Source organism: Ammospiza nelsoni, chromosome 1, assembly GCF_027579445.1.
Source record: "Ammospiza nelsoni isolate bAmmNel1 chromosome 1, bAmmNel1.pri, whole genome shotgun sequence".
Taxonomy (NCBI): Eukaryota; Metazoa; Chordata; class Aves; order Passeriformes; family Passerellidae; genus Ammospiza; species Ammospiza nelsoni.
The window spans coordinates 44,330,209-44,349,274 of record NC_080633.1 but is presented as its reverse complement, the minus strand read 5'-3'; the positions used below and the strand labels follow the sequence as shown (position 1 = coordinate 44,349,274).

The following is a 19,066-nucleotide window of genomic DNA, read 5'->3' as shown; positions in this document are numbered from 1 at the left end:
GCCCTTCCAGGGACCGGCCCTTCCCGGGGCCGCCTCCTCACGGCTGAGGGGCGGTGGCCGCCGCGGCGGGACCTGCCTCCCGGGAAAAGTCGTGTTCCGGGAGAAGCCGCCGGGCCCGACAGCCAGGGGGCTGCGAAGGGCTTTCCTTGGCGGACCGAGGCGCCTCCGGGTGTCCCGGCCGGGCGGCCTCCGGTGCGGCCTCCGAGGATGGCGGCGGAGCCGGGCACTAGCGAGGTGCGGCCGCAGCACCGCTTCGACCAGGGCAGCCTGGAGCGGTACCTGAGCAGCCGCTTGCCCGGCTTCCCTCGGCAGCCCGCGGGCGCGCTGGCTGTCAGGCAGTACAGGTAACGCAGGTGACACCGGTGACACAGGTGACAGGGCACTAACCCTGGTGGCGGGGCCGCCGCCGCTCCCCTGCCACGGAGCGCCCGGGAGGGGCGGGCAGAGGAGCCGCTCGCTGCCGCCCGCCAGGGAAAGTGGTCAGTGGTAGAGCCCTTTGCTGGGATGGCGGGCAGCAGCCATCGATGGATTTTTACGATGCATTCTTAGTCCAATTAAAGGCATGTCCTAGATCGCCCTTTGAGCTGCTGGAGAAGGCAAAGTTTGCGGTGGCGGCCGAGGTGCCCTTTGTCACACTCAGCCTGTGGCCGTCTGTGGGCGGGCTGTGTATTGGATGGGCTTCCCGCTGTCCTCGGAGTACATCCACGATTGTTTGATTACCTACACATAAATCGCAATTGATGTGCTCCATCTTTAATGGCACAGCGAATAGCAATGTTCACAAACACACACATGGCTTGAGAAATCAATAATGAAAACATTAGGCTATCACCAGGTAAGCAAATGCACGAGAGCAGCGTTAGGATGAGCTGAGATTCCTGTTACTGCCCGGGGAGCATCATGCAGTGTGCTAGGGAGGTGCTACACCAAAAAGCCTCTGTTCCGTAGAGCACTGAGTTTGCATTCAGCAAATCAGTGGTGTGGCCGCACGACTTCATGTCAGGAACTAACTATTAGAAGTAAAGTTTTTCTAAAAATAAGGATTAATTCCTTTGTAGGTGTGATCTTGACTAACTTATCTGCAACTGTCACTAAGAAACAGTGAACAATTTTTCATTGTCTTCTGATGTAAATATAAAACATTAATTCGTTCAGTCTGCCCTAATCTTCTTCAGCTGAGAAGACTTTAGGAGGAGCTTTAGGAGAGTAGCTAATAGTAAAGTCATAGTAAAGTCTGCTAAAATTTTGTTAGTATTTATGCTTTTACTTCTTGGTCTTGTAATTACAGTTCAAGGCTTCAGCTGGCCTAAATTTGTTTTGTTCCAGGCAAAGTGTTGTCAGTCAAACTTTTTAAACTATTACAAACTGTGCCCTAACTGCTTTGGGGGGAATGGAAACATAATGGGAGAAATGATGGCAAAAGTTCATTTGATTTTTATTTTCCAATAGTTGTCTAATTGTTTATTGGTCTAGATCAGAATACTTCTTTAAAATGAACAAGAATAAGGAGAGAAAAGCATGCAGATTAACACTTGAGGAAAAAAAGGATCAATGAGCCTTGGGGAAAATAAGGATCAATGAGTTTGATTAGAATGTGATAGACAAGGTGTGATGAAGGGTTTAACTGGGTTGTCCTTCTCTATTACACGTGATTGAAATGTCTCATTTTCTCTGTGACTTCAACATGCGTTCTTTAAAATTTTACAGTTCCTATAGGCTGTACCTTAAGTATAATCTTTGGATGTGATAATTAGGCTGGCAAACAATAGGGCTTCGTACTAGAATAATCAGTAATTTAATCATAGAGTAGAATCTTAGAGTGGTTTGGGTGGGAAGAGACCTTAAAGGTCATCTAGTTCCAATCCTCTTGCCATGGGCAGGGACACCTTCCTCTACACCAGGTTGTTCAGAGCCTCATCCAGCCTGGGCTTAAATACTTTCAGAGAGGGGCATCCACAACTTCTCTGTCGTGGCAGCCTCTTCCAGTCCAGATTTGGAAAAAAAAAACCACAACACAAAACAGAAGATGCTTTCCTCCATCCTGCCATTTTGTTCAGATCAAGGCGCAATGCATTTTGCAAGTATAATTTCTGTTAGAAGCTTACAAATTTGTAAGTACTTGAATTTTTAAGTAATTATAATGTTTCTCTCTGCAGCTCAGGCCAGTCAAACCCAACCTTTTACCTTCAGAAGGGTGGGCAGGCTTTTGTGCTCAGGAAGAAGCCCCATGGTCCCCTTTTACCTGGAGCACACAAGGTAAGTAACACTCTTCACTGAGCTCCAAACACTTTGTTTTGCAGGTGACCAGGGTCTATACATGGTGGTCCAGCACACTGATGAATGTGTCCAGAAATGCAGTGAGTTGCTGGACTACATATATAATTAAACATTCCAGAGGATTCACTGTGCTCATTTATGTTTGAGAGGTTTTAATTGACCCTAAATTTCTGTGTCTTCCTCAGGTGGATAGAGAATACCGTGTGCAGAAAGCCTTATTTTCAGCTGGGTTTCCAGTGCCTGAGCCCCTTTTGTATTGCAGTGATGTTTCTGTCATTGGAACAGAGTTTTATGTAATGCAGCATGTGCAGGTTGGTCCTCCTGTGTGAGAGATTCTTCCCTTCTCCCTACTCCAAGCTGCTTTTAAGTTGTCTAAAACCTTTCTGTTAGAGCCTTGCTCAGCACAGTTTTGTGATATGAGAGTAAATCATCTTTTGATGCTTTGAAGAAATGTTAGCTGTCAGTGATTCTCACAGATTTCAGCTTCTCCAGGGCTTATTTCACACTTTGTTGAATTTTTTAGCTCAGTGTTTAACCTCTTGTTCTTGTTTGAGCTCTTGGAAGGATATCTTGAAATGAGACAATATTGCTCCTGTGAAAATCATACACAAGTCAGAGGGAAAAAATTCAGTCTGTAAAATGAATCTTTGGACATCCTGGAGGCTTTTTAGTATTGAAGATAGGAGCTGACATACAATCACCTGTTCTTGAAAACAAAGCAGAATTCCAGTTCAAACACTAGTTTCAGAAAGAACACAGCATAGCTCTGTCTGTGGTCCACCACTCTGGGGGTGCTGTAGCTGAATTGATGCACTTTTTGTTAGATTTTGGTGATTTTGAGCATAGGTCTGCTCTACTGTGTCTTTTTCCTTTTTTTTTATCCTCTGGGAGGAGTTGAATTCAGGCCTTTTCCTTTTCATTGCATCCTGTTCTATCAGGTTCACTGGGAAATCAGAAATGTTAGTTTGTGGGCCCGTTTCTGAAGATTAGGTTAACCCTCCTACCAAAACTGTAAATCAAGGTTAATAGAATGTAAGAGTTGTGAGAAATTTGGAACGGATTTCTTAAAATCCTCCAAAGATGGAGGATTTTACTGGTTTTGATTAGAACAAAGTGGTACCTTAAAAAGAAACCTTGTTACATTTTTAAGTATGTAAATGTATGTTCTGTCCATTCTATGGTGGTTGGCACTGCTCTGTTTTTAACAATTGTGAAAATGGAACAACAAACCCATCTTCTAAATGTATTCAACTACTCTTAAGGAGAAAAATAAGTGAATTTCTTTGGATTGTTTGAGTCTTTGTACTCATAACCCACCCATTACCCTGCCTGCCCCTCCTTTCCCCTGAGGTCTTCATTGGTATTTTTTCTGCAACTTAGCTTTTAGAGACAGTACAGTAACATTGTTTTTCCTGGTACTTTCAAGCTTTAGGATACCTGGATTGAGTGCTCTAATTCAGAATTTCATCTACAGATACACTATATACTAAAGACCTGGGTTTACCATGAATCCCTTCATTGGCCCTGGGTGAGGAATAAAATAAATGAGGAAGGAATTTTTGATTGCATAGGGAGTGTTGGTTCACTACATTTGGTTTTGGCTGTGGAATGTATCGCTTTACTTCTTTTCATCTGATGTGCATGTCCCACTAAATACCTGATTTATGGCATTTCTAGGGTCGCATTTTCCGAGACATCTCCCTGCCTGAGGTGGGCCCTGCAGAGCGCTCTGCTCTGTATCTTGCAATGATAGAAACTCTGGCCCTCTTGCACTCCTTTGATTTGCAGTCATTGGGCCTCCAAGGATATGGTAGAGGACCAGGGTACTGCAAAAGACAGGTACAACTCAACATTCTCTTGTTTTGTCTGGTCTTTGAATGTTTATTTGATTTGCAAGCTAAATCGTTAATTAATAATTATCGTATTTTAGCTATTAAAACTTCACTTAGTTCAATGAATTGTGCACAATCTGAAGCCACTACTACATTCAGATTGATTCTGTAATGCTGTACTTAGGGAAAGAAAACAGATTTGCTTTTGGAATAACACTAGAATTGGGCTATGTAAATAGGATTGATGTAGATGTAGTCTTCGTTTCATCTGTTGATATCTCAGTTCACATTTGCAAATGCAGAGGTTTTACTGAATTTTCAAGAAACATGGTGATAGCCAAAGCCCAGAAGTATGTGCTTCAAAATTTTGTAGTCTTGAAAAACTTGTGAATCAACTGAAAAATCTGTCGGAGTGTTTGTATTTTTAAGGTATCAACTTGGAAAAAACAGTATGATGCAGCTGCTCATACAGATATTCCTGCCATGAACAAGCTGGCTGAGTGGTTAGCAAACAACTTGCCACCTGATGATAATGAAGAAACGCTGATTCATGGGGACTTCAGAATAGATAACATCATCTTCCACCCAACAGAGGTATTTGAAATGTATTTGTATATTTAGTAGGTTTTGGCCCTTCATTTGTTTGTACTCCTATCATGTAATAGGACACTTACATGTGGATTATTTTAGATCATGGAACACCTTTGAAAGAAACAGTAGAAAATTGAACTCTTCTCTATACTCTGTGTAAGGTGTTTAGGTACCTAATACAGTCCTGGGTTTCATTGCAGGAGCTATATACAATCAATGGAATCACAGAATCATAGAATGGTTTGGAGTGGAAGAGACCTTAAAGATCATCTATTTCCAGCCCCTTGGCCATGGGCAGGGACACCTTTTACTAGACCAGGTTGCTCAGAGCCCCATCCAATCTATCCTTGAGAGATACTCTATTCCTTCATTTCAGTCCCTGCTTCAAAGTTCAGGAACAAAGCATTTTCTATGCATAGATCCTATTGGATTCAGTGCAGCTGAAGACTCACTTCATTGAGCTACATAAGCATCTGATCCAAAGCCCACTGATGTCTGTTTTGTGGCTTCAGTTAACAACAAGGGCTTTTGGAGCAGGAGCTGAATGGGATACATGACACTAGTGAAGCAAAGGAAAATCTGCCAAAGCTGTTTAGTTATGGAGCACGTGTAGATCACAGAGACCCTGAAAGTTCCCCATTCAGAAAAAGAGATTTGTTTTGTTTTGTTTTATTGTTTCTAGTTTATGGAAATAAATATGTGCTACCTATATCAACACAGTTTCATGACTTTTTTCTGTGCTACCTGCTGAGTTGTGACCAGAGGACATGACTGGAACTTGTGACCATGACTGCAATTCATGCTTCATGACAAAGAAACCAATCCCAGAGATTCCTAGGGATTTTGTGCATAGATTAGTTGACAGACATGATTTATAGGCTTAAATGTGCTGATTGATTCCCTGAGCAGGGAATTTGACTTGGGGACTCTCCCAGCTCTTCCTGAAGGAACTGAAGGAATTGACCAAGTTGTACATAGGTCATTTTAAGTCATCTGTAGAAATTGTTCCTGAATATGCAGGACTGGCCATGTAGGAAAGACTTTTCCACATATTTCAAGTAGCCATGGATCATGAGTAGGCTGGAGAGGTCATTCAAGTTGACAGGACAGCTGGATTATAGGAATTTAGCAGAATGACTGTGGGGAGTCTCAGACCACCCAGCTGATGACACCATTGCAAGGATTGCAGCAGACACTCACTCTGGGCAGTGATTGACTTCCTGTTTAAGAAATTCAGTTCCCCACAGAAGTGTTAATCTATGGACAATGTTGTGATAAATTAGGTTTTCTTGTACATGGTCTTGTGTGAATTTCTATGCTAAAGGAGTGTGGAACAGGACTGGAGAAGAAATACAACTCTCAGTACTGCTGTTCTTTAGGAAATTGTAATTCAATCATCTTTTATGCTAGAAGAGTTTGGAAGTTTCTGACAGAAAGAACACTACTCAAAAATGTAGATTTAAATGAGATTTTCTTTGGAAAAATGCCTGGCTTTCTGTCCCTATGTGAATGTTAAATTTCTGCAGATCTTTAGATAGTGCCAAAAGGAACTCTTTGCTGTTGGCAGCTAGAGTGTGTTTTTAATTTTAAACATACAGTAACCAAATAAAACACTTGGATATTGAGTGGGTTGTGCATTTCTGGATGGAGATAACATGTCTTCTAGCACTCACTTGAGGTTTTTATTTTTATTTAAGGCTCGTGTTTTGGCAGTGCTGGACTGGGAACTTTCAACTACTGGTCATCCTTTAGCAGATTTAGCATATGCCGCTCAATTCTACTTTTGGCCTACATCTATTAAGAACTTAGGTCAAGGCTCTGTCTTGGGTTTCAAAGACACCATAGGTATGAAACTAATCTTTTTCTTGAAACAAATCCTAGGCTTGGTTTCTATTTGAAATGTTGTAGGAATTAAATGGTAAATTCACAAGCATATAGTTTGGCATTTGTAAAGAACTTGTCCATAATTTTTTTTTTTTGTTGTTGTAGCAAACATGCTGATAGTGAGGCTTTAGATACTTTTGTTCTACCAAGCTTCTATCAAGCTTTGTCTTAGCTACAGCATGCTACTTCTGTGAAACCTTATTTTGAACCTTTCTAAGAGATAATGGAAGAAAAAATAAATGTAAATGTAAATATATAATTTATTTTTTTCAAAAAAAGTCTTTTTTCCCCCAGGTCTAATTTTTTGCCTGACTGGAGTGGAGACACAGGGCAGCAGGAATTGTTATGGTTATCTGAAATTCTGGCAGTTCCTACTTCCTTTGGTCTCTCCATATCACAGTTATGTCATGAGAAATGATAAATCATATATTTACTATGTAAAAGAAATACCTCAGAAAATTTAAAAACTGCACAAATGTTTGAAGAATAAAGTGGGGAAAAAATCATAGAAAATGTTGAGTCTTCTAAAAAAAATTCTTTGTTTTTTTTTTATTTTTGTAGAAACTCCTTCCTTTGAAGAACTGGTTTCCATTTACTGCCGCTGCCGGCGTATTTCCACTGCTTTACCCAACTTGAACTTTTTTCTTGCTTTGTCCTATTTTAAAATGGCAGGGATAGCCCAGGTAATACCCTCACATTTGCTGAAATGCCACGTACCTTGTGTGTTTGTGGGTAGTTCATTTAGTCATGGGTAATAATTGTATGTCTATGCTGTTGTCAGTTGGCTTGAGGGACAGGCTGGGCTCGTTCGGCATATCATGTGCAGACATTTGTCTTTTTTAGTTTTTACTTTTCCACTACTACTTTTTGTGATTGCCTTTTGTTTGGTTTAGCTGGGATATGATTTCAACTTTTGTGCAGCAAGCATCTTCATTATAGCCATTATATGTACCAAAACCAATATTAGCATATCCCAGTAAGTTTTTTTTTTCCTTTTAAGACCATGTGCATTAAAGTGTTACTTTTATATTTGGAGAAATCACCAGTGTGTTAAAGAAACAATTTTAAGTGCATAATTATGCCTTATATGGTTTTCTTTTGGTTTTAGGGTGTATATGCCAGGTATCTTATTGGAAATGCTTCTGCAGAGAATAGTCATGAATTTGCAAAGCTTGTGGAGCCTTTGGCACAAAGAGGATTAGAGCTCTCAAAAAGGTAAGAGTGGTCTAGATTACTGGTCAAAGGCAAGGCAAAGCTTTTCCAACACCTTCATTTATTTAAATGCCTGTCTAAGGCAGCTTCTGTTATTATGAGGGAAAATCTGGTCTTGTTACTGGATTGAATGGTCTTCACTAGGTCATCCTTCAGCAGCACACAGCACAGCATTTCTGGAGAGCTCTTCCATCAAAGCAGGAAAGGCCAAGAAATTTTGCTGAAGGTTAAGCAGTTCATGAAGCAGCACATTTATCCAGCTGAGAAGGTAAAAGCTTTTCATCAACCTGTTTATAAAGGAACATTTTCTGACTAGATGTTATAAAAATGTAAAAATATGTATAGAAGTCATGTCTTCCTAGTTAGTTTTTATTTTTTCCAAAACAGCCTGATTTTCATGCAATAATGATTGTGGCATTGCAAAATATTATCAGAAATCATTATAGACAGCGTTATTTCTTTTCAGGATTAAAATGCAACATTAAAATGTTGTGTGCATTGTTAATTAAAGAGTTCTTTTTTAAACTTTTGAAGTGTAAAACCTTCTTTTTTAGAAAGAGTTACTTTTTAGAGGAAGTTGCCAGAAGACTTGTTAGACTAACAACCACCTAGAACTCTCAGATACTGAATCAAAAGACACCTATTTAACCATATGAAGATGCATTTTTCTGTTTCTTGCTTTCTAGGCTGTGACAGAAAGTGGGATTGCATAATGTGTCAGAATAGCCTCATTCCTGAATATATCTAATACCCATGAAAGTTTGAAATCAGATAATGAAATATGCACAAAGTCTATAGCTAGTAGAAGGGAAAATTAGATGAAGTAGTTTACTTCATGTCCTAGGGAGGTTAGGAATTTCCACATAGCAAGTTGGTTCAGCTTTTAGCCTCATGGAAGTACAGATGGCTTTTGATACAGAATTTGTTGTTTTGGCTTTTTGAATTATTTTTTTTTCCAAGTCAAGCAGAAATGCAGAAAATGTCTTAATCTAAATGTTTAATGAATACATCTACTTATCACAAGGAGGGGTTGAGGGCAGTAGCTCTTGATGTGCAAAGTTTCTTAAAAAAGTATCTCTGTGATAAGTTGGGATTGTAGTTTTGGATTGTCCAAGAAAGCCTTGCAATAATTAAAATATTTTCTTTAAAAAACAAATGAACCACAAAAAACATGCAAGTTTTTCACATGAGTTGTGTTGTGCTTGGATGTTATTTCTGGTAACAGGGGTTGTGAATCAGGACTTGTGAATTCTACTTGGCCATTTGTCTTTATGGTATCATTTTCAGAACTGGGCACTACTTTTATTCATTTTATAACTAGGTTTGGGCCAGATTTGAAGTTCTGTGCCTCAGTTTGTGAAAATACTAAGATTACTGAATTTAGAGTTTCACTTAAAACTAACGACTGGTGCTTGGAATGACTGCTTACATTATCTGTTAAGGAATTATTTTGACAGAAAGAGAAAATGCTTTTTTTTCCTCACAGTGAAGAAAAGATTATCTGGGTTATGTGTCTGAATCTTAACTGTCAGTACATCAGGCTTTTATTTGTTGTTTTACTTTTGGGTTTGTGCCTCTTGTGTGTACTGTTGACCATAGGTACTTTTATCTCCAGAAAATACTGACCTCCTAGGATACTATCTCCATCACATGCTTTAAACAATACCAAATAGTAGTTAATGTACTGATTGGGGTCATCTGATATTTAAAGTCTTGCAGAATGAATAGCTTGCCGTTGAACTTCCAATGATATATTTAATTTTATAATGCAGCCAACTATATAATGTAAACCTGTGTTGAATATTTTTTACTTGGTTCCTTGGGTCATAGATCTGGAAGAGATGTATTATTATTTGTGTGTTACATGTGTTCTTAATTTAAACAGCATCTTTTATTTTCTTTCTCTAAGGAAATAATAAAATATTACACTGAACACAGAAATGCTGAGGACAAATGGAAGAAACCACCACTGCTGGAGAAACTGAAGGTAGGGGATAACAAATATTTTTAGCACTATAGCAGTAAAAGAGCACAGACATAGAGGATAAGAGTGATTGGTATATCCTGTCAGAGAAGTTACTTCACATGGAAATAAACAATGTGAAGAACAGGGAAAAGAAAGGAAGAGAAAACAAATGAGAGAGAAGAAAAACAAAATGAAGTCTGAGAGGGGTATATCTGACCTTTAAATCAAAGACTGAACCTACAATTTCAGAATAGCTATTGCAAAAACCATCAGATATATTGGACAGTAGGGTAGGCAGGAGTGAAGAAAATGTGTTGCAAACCAGAATTTTTTTAATGACTTATTGCTGATGTTTTTCTGTTGATTCTTGTGACAGGAATTAGCCAAAGCAGAAGGTCTGTGGAACCTTTTCCTCCCAGATATCAGTGGTCTCAGCCAGCTTGACTATGCCCTAATAGCTGAGGAGACAGGGAGATCCCTTATTGCTCCTGAGGTTTTCAACTGTCATGCACCAGGTTAGCAACCCTGGCTTAATCCCAAAACTATGGCACTGGAGCATTAAAAAGTTGGGTGTCTCACACCTTACAGGCTGTGTGTCTTGAGCAGTAATCATGACTGCTGATTTCTTACAGACACAGGAAACATGGAAGTTCTCCACATGTATGGCACTGAAGAGCAAAAGAAACAGTGGCTGGAGCCTCTCCTAGAAGGGAAGATTAGTTCTTGCTTCTGCATGACAGGTGAGTTTTTCTCCAGAAGAAAGTTAGAGCCAATTGGTTGAAACTTCACATGGTGTATGCAGGGAAGAGTAGAAAACTGCAAGTTGTGTGTTACAGTGGACATTTCTGTACTAATTCAGTATCAGTGAATGTGTTTGAATATAAAATCACCTATGAGGTGTGAATGCAAACTGGAGCAGCCTTACTGCCTTTCCTGGTAGTTGCCAATTTTCATGGTTACAATAATTAGTATTTGCTTTCTATGTCTTTTTAGCTTCCTTTTTGTACTAGTAAAATAAAATTTGTAGTACCAAACAGGTTTGCAATAGAGCTTACCCTTCCTTGTAGTGTGCTGTGGAGTTCTCTAGACACACACAATTGGGTCCAAGTATGATTATTGTGATTAAAGTTGTGTGGTTTTGCAGTCTCATAGCTTTTTTTTAAGACACAACTTGCTTTGTGTCCATAGCTCAGCATTGTATTTAGTTTTGCTCCTGAAAGCTTGTGGCATTCAGCATCTCTGCAAGGTAGCTTTTGGAACTATTTCCATCTAAAATAGGAGGATCAAAATCTTGATCCTCCTATTTTAGATGGAACTGAGAGAACTCAGCCTTGCAAACTTTTACTTTGCAAATTCTGTTTCACTGTGTTTCCCAAGAGGAGATAGATACTTTTGTTTTAAAGTAGATGGCCTATAAAAAGATGTAACTGTGAAAGGAGAGAGTAAGAATCTTTCCTGTTCCAAAAAATCATTAATGAAATTTTGCTGTCAACTTCATGTAGTGTATTTAGTATACAACCACAAAATTATTTTCAATCTCTATGTTCGCTTGGGAAGAACCCAAGAGGAGAAAACAGGCTGAGGAGAAATATGACTGTTACCTGTAAGTAGAATGGAAGGATAAAGGATTTAAAAAGAGAAGGAAAGGAAGAAGGCTGATTGCAAAGGGTGGTCCAAGGCCAAGAACAAGTACATTTAAACTGGCTGTGAATAACAGATTGTTGGGAAACAGGAATTCTTTTGACCACCAGCAGTGAGTTCTTCAAAAAGTTTTTCTACTGGGAGCAAAACTTTTAATAGTGTATCCAGAGCCCTATATTTGTGGAGGTTGTATTGCCTTTATATTTAATCTGGTGGTTTGTTTTCTTCCTTTGACGCAGAACCTGATGTGGCTTCAAGTGATGCCACCAATATGCAATGCAGCATTGAGCGAGATGGGAACAGCTATGTGATCAATGGCAAGAAGTGGTGGAGCAGTGGTAAGTGTGAAAACCTAAATAAGAATGGCTAAGGCAGAATTTTTTTCAAGAACTATTGAAAAAAAATCACTTTGCTCCATTTCTGAGATGAAAATTTGTCTTCTCCTGAGTAAAGGCAATAGAATGTAAAGCAATAGAAGGAGCTGAATTGAGCTTTTGTTCTGTGAACCAAAGTCCAAGATTCAAATCCAGTTTGGGGATTTGGGCCCTTTTTGGAACCTCTGAATTTTGTTCACAGAGTGAATGCTGCTATTTTCTTTAAACATTACCTCTTTCTAGCAGTTAAATTACATATTTATGGCTTTGTTTTCATGAAGCTGTCTTTGGCAGCTTGTGTGAGAGGCTTGAGAGTACTATATAGCTACAGTAAAACATGGCTGCTTTTAAAGTAGCCTGTGGTGCAGTTGGACTGACTATTAAAGGAGATTTCCTTATGTTATAATTCCCAGTAAAATCAATGCATTGTACTGCGGCAACTGTCCCTGATATTGTAGTACTGTTACTTTTTTTGCCAAAACATGTCACAGCAACTTGAAAGTCATCATTCCCTGGGAGTTTGGAATCCAAGTAAATAAATCAAGTTGTTAAACTGGAATGTTTCATTTATGTACACGATTATGACAGCTAGCTGCTGCTACATGCTTGTGCAATACTTGGAGTCACCAGAAGATAGATCTCTCTGTCTGTTCTACTCCTGTAAAACTGGCAGCAAAAAGAGGCATGGAATCTTGTCTCCTGACCTAAGAGTGTTGCTCAACTACTGGCTTTTTAGCCTTTGCTCTGGGTCACTGTCTCCCAGCTATGCAATGCTGTCCCTGAGGAAATAATTGAGAAAGTTTTAGGGGGTCACACACAAAATAATATTCATAAAACAAGAAAGTTTTAGGGGGTCACACACACAAAATAATATTATGTGAATTATAAACATAAGAGTAAACATAAGGCAGCATTATTTGATTTGTCTTATTTTTAATAAATGCAAAGAGTGAAGTCAGGTTTGCATAAAGACAGATGCATAAAAGGCACTGCAATCCCAAGAAGTTTGAGAAACGTGTTCATTTGGCTCTGTATTCATCTCTCTTTCTGCCTGGCTGGGAAGGTATTTTTTTTGTTGTTGTTGGTTTTGGTTGAGTTTTTTTAACTTTTGGGACATTAAAACCTTGGATGTGTGGGAATCCCAGAAGCCTGGAAGTCTGGTCAGAATGTCCCTCTGTATTTGTGAAGACAAGTCATAAACCACACATGCAAGGAGTCAGTTACTTCATTGAAGAAGTGGGGTTTCTTATTATGCTCTGCATGTGTATAGCAAATCCAGTATGGCTTAAATAGGTCAGATTTATGGTGTATGTGTAGAAAACCTGTCAGGCACTTCTGACTTACCTGTTCACGCCCTAGTATTTCTCAAAACATTCTGAGCAGACATTCTGTAAACTTTTGTAATCCAAACAGGGAGAAGAGGCTCATGTCTTGTTTATGCTACTGTTGTTTCTTGTCTGTCATTTTAGAGCTTTTTGTTCCAGTCCATAATTGTGTAACTAGGAACAGTATCTAAAAATGAGAGATTCTTGCTGGCTTTTCTAATCTGTAGATGAGACATTTTGTCAGTGCCCACAGGATGTTTGAAGACAAGGACAGAATGCTGTAACACCACTTCTTCATTTTGAAAGCTAAGCTAGCTTGCCAGTATGTTTGAAATGCTTCCAGTGACTCATGGAAAACTGCTGTTTTCCTGGAACCCCTGCCAACACTGTGGCAGGGGATGGCCTTGGTACCTCTCTTTGTAAAAATTGTAAATCCATGAGCTCCATATGGAATGAGAACCTCTCTGTTTTGTCAAGCAAGGCCTCTCCCATTTGCTGGTTGGTAAATGCCTATGATGAGAGATGTCAGTACCTACTAAAACAAAACAAAAATAAAGATAAGAAAAAACAAAAGCCAGTGCACTTTTTCTATTCTTTGATTTTATTATATCTTCATATATTTTAGCAGATGCAGTTATTGCAGTCTTTGATTAATTTTAGCAATTCTAAATAAAAAATCCAGGCCTTGTATCTGATGATTACCTGAAATTTTTATTACATTTATAAAAATCTAGAGTATGCCAGCCACCCTTCGAGAACTGGTTGAAGCTTAGGGTAAGCAGAAAAGAAGAGATAAAAGATCATTTTTCTGTAGTTATAGAAAAGGAGTTGCTGGAGTGTTTTTGTGGAGGATGTTGTTGCTGGTATATATTTGTAGAAACACAGAGAATGGCTTTTCCCCCCTCTTTCTCCCTCTGAATTCTCAGCCATAAGCTTATGCTTCATTTCAATCTACAAGGTTATCTATGGAATGATAGTTGAGAAATGGAGCTGAACTGTTAGGCAAATGTTCTAAAGTTTTATAAAATAGTTGGAGAAACACAAGATTATTAACTTCTGGTACAAAGATTCCTGTTTTTTGATTGGTGACGTTTTTTTTCTCTGTTTTAATCACATACTTAGATGTGTACAGGTTGTTCATTACATAGTTGCTTAATTGCCTAGTACTGTGACACTTAGAAATTTAAATTTTATGGGTGTTTTTAGGTGTTTGGGTTTTGTTGTGGTGCTTTTTTTTTGTTTGAGTTCTTTGATGTTGTTTAGTAAATATCTTGGGTTGTTTCTAGGGGTTTCAGTATTCAGTTCTTGCTTGATTCCAATAAACATGTTCCATTTGAAAGTGCTTTGTGATGTCTTGGCAGGTTCAGAAATTCATCTGAAAGCTGACTTGCAGAGAAACAGGTCTAGAAGCAATACCTCCTGGAATCAGTAAACAATTCCCTTGGTTATGTAAGATGGTGGAAGCAATGGAGGGCCTATATAGTGAAACTGATTGTTTCTTCAGTAGGGTCTTCATAATTCATAGAAATTTCTTCAGGTCTTCCATTCTGCCTCTGCCTTCTCCAGTACCCGTAATTTTTTGCAATTTTCATGATGTGCATTTTGAAAGAGGCGCCCAGGAAGGCGTAGAGGAGGGGGTTGAGGCAGGCGTGGAACAGAGCGATGCTCTTGGTGACCTGGAGTGCCACATCCATGGTTTTACTGGCCTGGCAGTCTGTCACCAACATGTAGATGATGTCTATGGCTCGCCACAGCTTCACAATGTTGTAGGGTAGCTGGGTGACAATGAAAGTTGCCACTACTGCCAGCAGCACCTTGAAAGGCCTGGACTTCTTAACATTTGCAGACCTAAAGATTGCCCGAGCAGTAGCAGAATAGCAGATCAGCATTACTAGGAAAGGAAGCAGGAATTCCAGGATAATTTCCAGGATTTGAATGGTTGATTTTAAGAGTGTTTCCATGTTCATTGGAAATATGGGAAGGCATTCATTCCTCTTGTTGTGTTTCTTGACTTGATTAAATATCAGCTCTGGGATACTGAGGAAAGTGGCAGCCAGCCAGACACAGAGGCAGGTAACACTGCAGTGTTTTCCCACTCTTCTATGGCCCTGGGATTCAGAAGTGGCCCTGTACCTATCCACGCTGATACAGGCCAGGAACAGCATGCTGGAGCTGAAATTCATGGTGTACAGAGAAGAAGTGAACTTGCACATGGGGTTTCCAAGTTCCCATCCCTGCACTGCATTTGCAGCCCAGAAGGGGAGGGTGAAGAGCAGGAGCAGATCAGCGATGGCGAGGTGCATGATGTACACATCTGTCTTCGTCTTGGGTTTCTTGCAGTAGGCATAAATTGCAACCACTAGTGAGTTTCCAGCCACTCCAACTGTGAAAGCCAGTGCATAGAACACTGGGAGGAATAATTTTCTGAAATTTCTCACATCACTTTTTTCACAGAGAAGCTCATAGGTATTGTAATCTATAAGAGGGTTGAGGTCATCCTCCTCATCGTCAATCCAGTAATCTGTTGAGTTATTCATGTCTCAGACCGTGGCAAAGCTACAAGACACAAAAAAGTGGGGAGAAGGGAGCACCAAAGGAATAATATTAGGTTTAAGTTCTAAAATTTCTGTTGAAAACTAAAACCCTTCTTCAGAGCTGCTTATACATCTCAAATTTAAGGAACATATATATATATACCTATATATGTATATTCAGAATACATTTGTGAATAATCAAAGTGAAGCTAGACAGTAACTGAGGCAGAGCAGACCATCTCAAGTTCTCACATGAAATAGGGTAACTGAGGACATCAGTGTGGGCAATACTTGTAAAATGGATTCAATTGAAATGCTTTCCTCACCCTTAGCATTTGAGGTTGTATAATGCCTGGAGTGCCTCTCATTGATTTCTGCATTTGAGTCAAGGAGCCATCATTGCTTTACCTGCTTTGACTGTGTTATGTTTGACAAAATTCCATTGCACATAACTGTCTGTACCTTTATGGGGTTGGAATTACACCTTCCCCTCTCCAGCCTCTGCAAAGCAAAGCAATACCAGCTGAAGGCTGTAAATGCTGCTGCAATCAGGTGTATAAGGAATATGAGCTGATTAGAGCTGAGGCAAGCAGCTGTCTGCTGTCATAAATTCTGACAAATTTTGGATATGAGTCTAGTACAGGGAGAGTGTTTTTGTTTGTTTCTCAGGTGCACTGTACATGCCCATTACAAAAAGCACAGCAAGGAGTCTGTTGCTGAACAGCAGCAGAACAAGCTTAGTATCTATCGCACACAGCAAGCCATGCCCACATGGAATTTCTTACAGGAGCAGATTGTGTGGGTACACTGCATCTTACAGCTGGAGCTTCTCAGGATGTTATGACAGAAAGGAATTTTATCACATACAAACTACCCACAAGTACCCAAACAGCTCAGTTTGGTTTTTGAAGTATGTTGGTTTTTGAAGCATGATCTCATGATGGATTTACTCTGTAAACACTGAGGGTGGCTTCTCACTGCCAGCTTAGGGTTGAAGTTTAAGCATTTGTATCTTCAGATAAGATCTTAAGATTAGGTCTTAAGCAAGTTTGTGTCCTGCATTATTTTCTTCTTTTCCTGTAACTGTGTTCATTGACTAGTGTGCTGAAATTCTGTCTGTTGTAAAATACAGTCATACAGTACCCTGTTTCCTTGGAATAAATGAGACTAAGGTTTCTTAACAGCAGTAGCAAAAATCAGCTGAGAATGAAAAACATGTTCCCCTTTTGGCATCATAGCAGTGTTTAGAATTTGAGGTCAATGTTGCTGAAAGCAGATTGTTATCTGATATTCTGTCCCAGAGCTACAATTTGGCTCTTTCAAGCCTGAAAGAAAAATTCAAATACCATTTCTGTTTCTTAGACAATTGTTTAAATGAAGTTTAAATGAATATTTAAACTCCTGAAGTTTTTTTAATACATCTGTCTACTAGGAAAAAATAAGCTACTAATTGATCTCATAATAAGGGATGCAAACCAATGAAATAGAGAGAAATGGAGAAATGAAATTTTTTTTGTTTGATTTTTTTTCAGTGATTCTCTTAGCCAGATTTTTAAAGTGTATTAGTTTAATATTAACTATTGGTTTGGCTCCATCTTTAATGACTTTGAAATGTTAACAGAATAGTACAAAACACTTCCCATCAAACTTCAAAAAAGGATTACTCCTTTTTAAGTCTTGCAATTTCTTCTTTATTGTTATCTTTATTGTCATCTTTAATGAGATGTGCAGAATGGAAAAGTACAGTCACTCTACTTAATACTTTGGCAAAGGGATGTCTGTTCATGCCTAACAAGCTGTGTTAGCAGGATTTTCCAGCAGCAGTAATCTTTTGCAGCTTTTTTGTACTTTGAGGAAAGATTTAGTTATCAGCAGCAAAATAACCTTTATTTTATTAATTTTTTTAGTAGAAGAGAAACTGCAGCAAGAAGAGTTTAATCCACTTAGCTGGGATTTGAGGAAAATTAGAAGTTAAATGAAAATATTTTTCTTTTGGTCTTAAAACACTTAATACAGAACCCATCAAGGAATACTTAATCAAATTGTATCACTGGTAAATTTGCTTGAAAGCAAACCAGTAAACATTTCAGGGCAAACTTTAAAAGTCTGTGTATGACAAAGCGATTTGGCTGTGACTCTGTGCTCCGCTGCCTGATAAGCTTTTGCCTGCCCTGAGTTCATGACAGAAACAAAGTTATCTAAAATGCTACATTGACATTTCTCCCTTAAAAGCACAGTTATGTTTTGGCTCTCCTGCCTGCTCACGTTTGTTTTTCCTGGTGGTGCTGTCTCTCAGGCACACGAGCATGTGCCCATTGCAGACAGCCAAGCAGTCCCGTGGGAGCTGGGCACTGAAGGGTGGTGGGAAGGCTTAGTTTAGTCTCCATCCCACACAGGGAGCCATGCCCATGTGGAATTGCTTACTGGAGCAGATTGCTGTGGGCACACTTCGTGTTCCAGCTGGAGCTTCTCAGAATGATATGACAGAAAGGAATTTTATCATGTGCAAACTGCCCACAAGTACCCGAACAGCTCAGAAGCTGCTGGTTTTTCAAGTAGCTTTCTGTTATACTAATAAATATATTAAATCTGCAACTGCATTCTTCCTTGCAGAATTGTTGCAGCCTTCCAGTCAGATAAAAATTCAGTGTTTCTATGTATTTAAACTTCATGTAGGATTGTATGAATGATGGTGAATTAGTTTAATATTTCTAGTTTAAACAGACAGGTTTTTTTTTCCTCTGATAAATTAAGCAGTATTCTGTCCTGCTACTGAGCAAATCTGATTTTGAAACTGGAAAGGAGATGTGCCTTTAGTGAAATGATATATCTCTGTAAAGCTAACTTAACTAAGAGTTAATGTATGCAAAGAAAATATCATCCAATATACAGAGCAGTAAGAATTAAAACAAAACTAACCTTTTGTTCAGCAGATGAGTAGCAGGTACTGCAGTTGAGATGTGCCTCAGTGAAGTGATCTGAATTGCTCTGACACATTGCATTTTGTCTTCAAACACCACACCCTCATGTGGAAGTCCGTTGCACTTTCATTTTGACTTGATAGTTAAAAAAAACTTTTAAAAACTGTGCTTTCCTGGAGACTCTTCTTGTGTTGAACACGTACACTTCCTACATTCCTTCCTGTTCCAACAAACTGTGACTGCTCTTTGGAAGGTCAGGACGCTCTTACTGCTTCTCTTTGTTGTTTGTGGTTTTATTCCTGGAAGTCCAAATGTTTAATACATCATCGAGAGGCTTTTATCAAACAACACATTAAAAAGGTGAAAAGGATGGAAAGGAGGTGCATCTGGGGCTGAGTTACTGGCCCAGACACCACAGGGAGTCACTCCATTCTCTCCTCAGGGCAGTACTGTGCTTTTGATGGCTGATTGTGTAAGGTTTAAAGGGATCCTTACATCCTCTCCTTATA

General features: G+C 39.3%; 2 protein-coding genes across 3 annotated transcripts in view; one reads left to right on the top strand and one right to left on the bottom strand.

Moving 5' to 3' along the window:
• Positions 1 to 19,066, top strand: part of ACAD11 (acyl-CoA dehydrogenase family member 11) — a 29,067-nt gene that overhangs the window by 66 nt on the left and 9,935 nt on the right. Inside the window, 14 exon segments of the mRNA XM_059483866.1 lie at positions 2 to 185; positions 188 to 344; positions 2,157 to 2,256; positions 2,463 to 2,588; positions 3,955 to 4,116; positions 4,539 to 4,703; positions 6,398 to 6,545; positions 7,146 to 7,267; positions 7,693 to 7,799; positions 7,941 to 8,064; positions 9,706 to 9,783; positions 10,139 to 10,277; positions 10,395 to 10,502; positions 11,643 to 11,741. Of these exon segments, the coding sequence (XP_059339849.1) occupies positions 2 to 185; positions 188 to 344; positions 2,157 to 2,256; positions 2,463 to 2,588; positions 3,955 to 4,116; positions 4,539 to 4,703; positions 6,398 to 6,545; positions 7,146 to 7,267; positions 7,693 to 7,799; positions 7,941 to 8,064; positions 9,706 to 9,783; positions 10,139 to 10,277; positions 10,395 to 10,502; positions 11,643 to 11,741 (1,819 nt within the window).
• On the bottom strand, positions 13,683 to 18,783 carry ACKR4 (atypical chemokine receptor 4). 2 transcript variants are annotated; one of them, XM_059483901.1, is made up of 3 exons: positions 18,547 to 18,783; positions 15,740 to 15,746; positions 13,683 to 15,641 (listed from the first exon to the last, which is right to left on the bottom strand). In XM_059483901.1, the coding sequence occupies exons 1-3, from the start codon at positions 18,631 to 18,633 to the stop codon at positions 14,578 to 14,580; spliced, it is 1,158 nt and encodes a 385-aa protein (XP_059339884.1). In that variant the 5' UTR covers positions 18,634 to 18,783; the 3' UTR covers positions 13,683 to 14,577. The 2 variants fall into 2 exon arrangements, with proteins under 2 accessions (XP_059339884.1, XP_059339876.1); XM_059483893.1 differs by lacking the exon at positions 15,740 to 15,746 and having other exon boundaries at positions 13,683 to 15,658; positions 18,556 to 18,776.

What these genes read in the sequence shown, in the direction of transcription:
- ACKR4 (XM_059483901.1), bottom strand. Translation starts at nt 18,633, where the DNA reads ATGTGTCAGAGCAATTCAGATCACTTCACTGAGGCACATCTCAACTGC.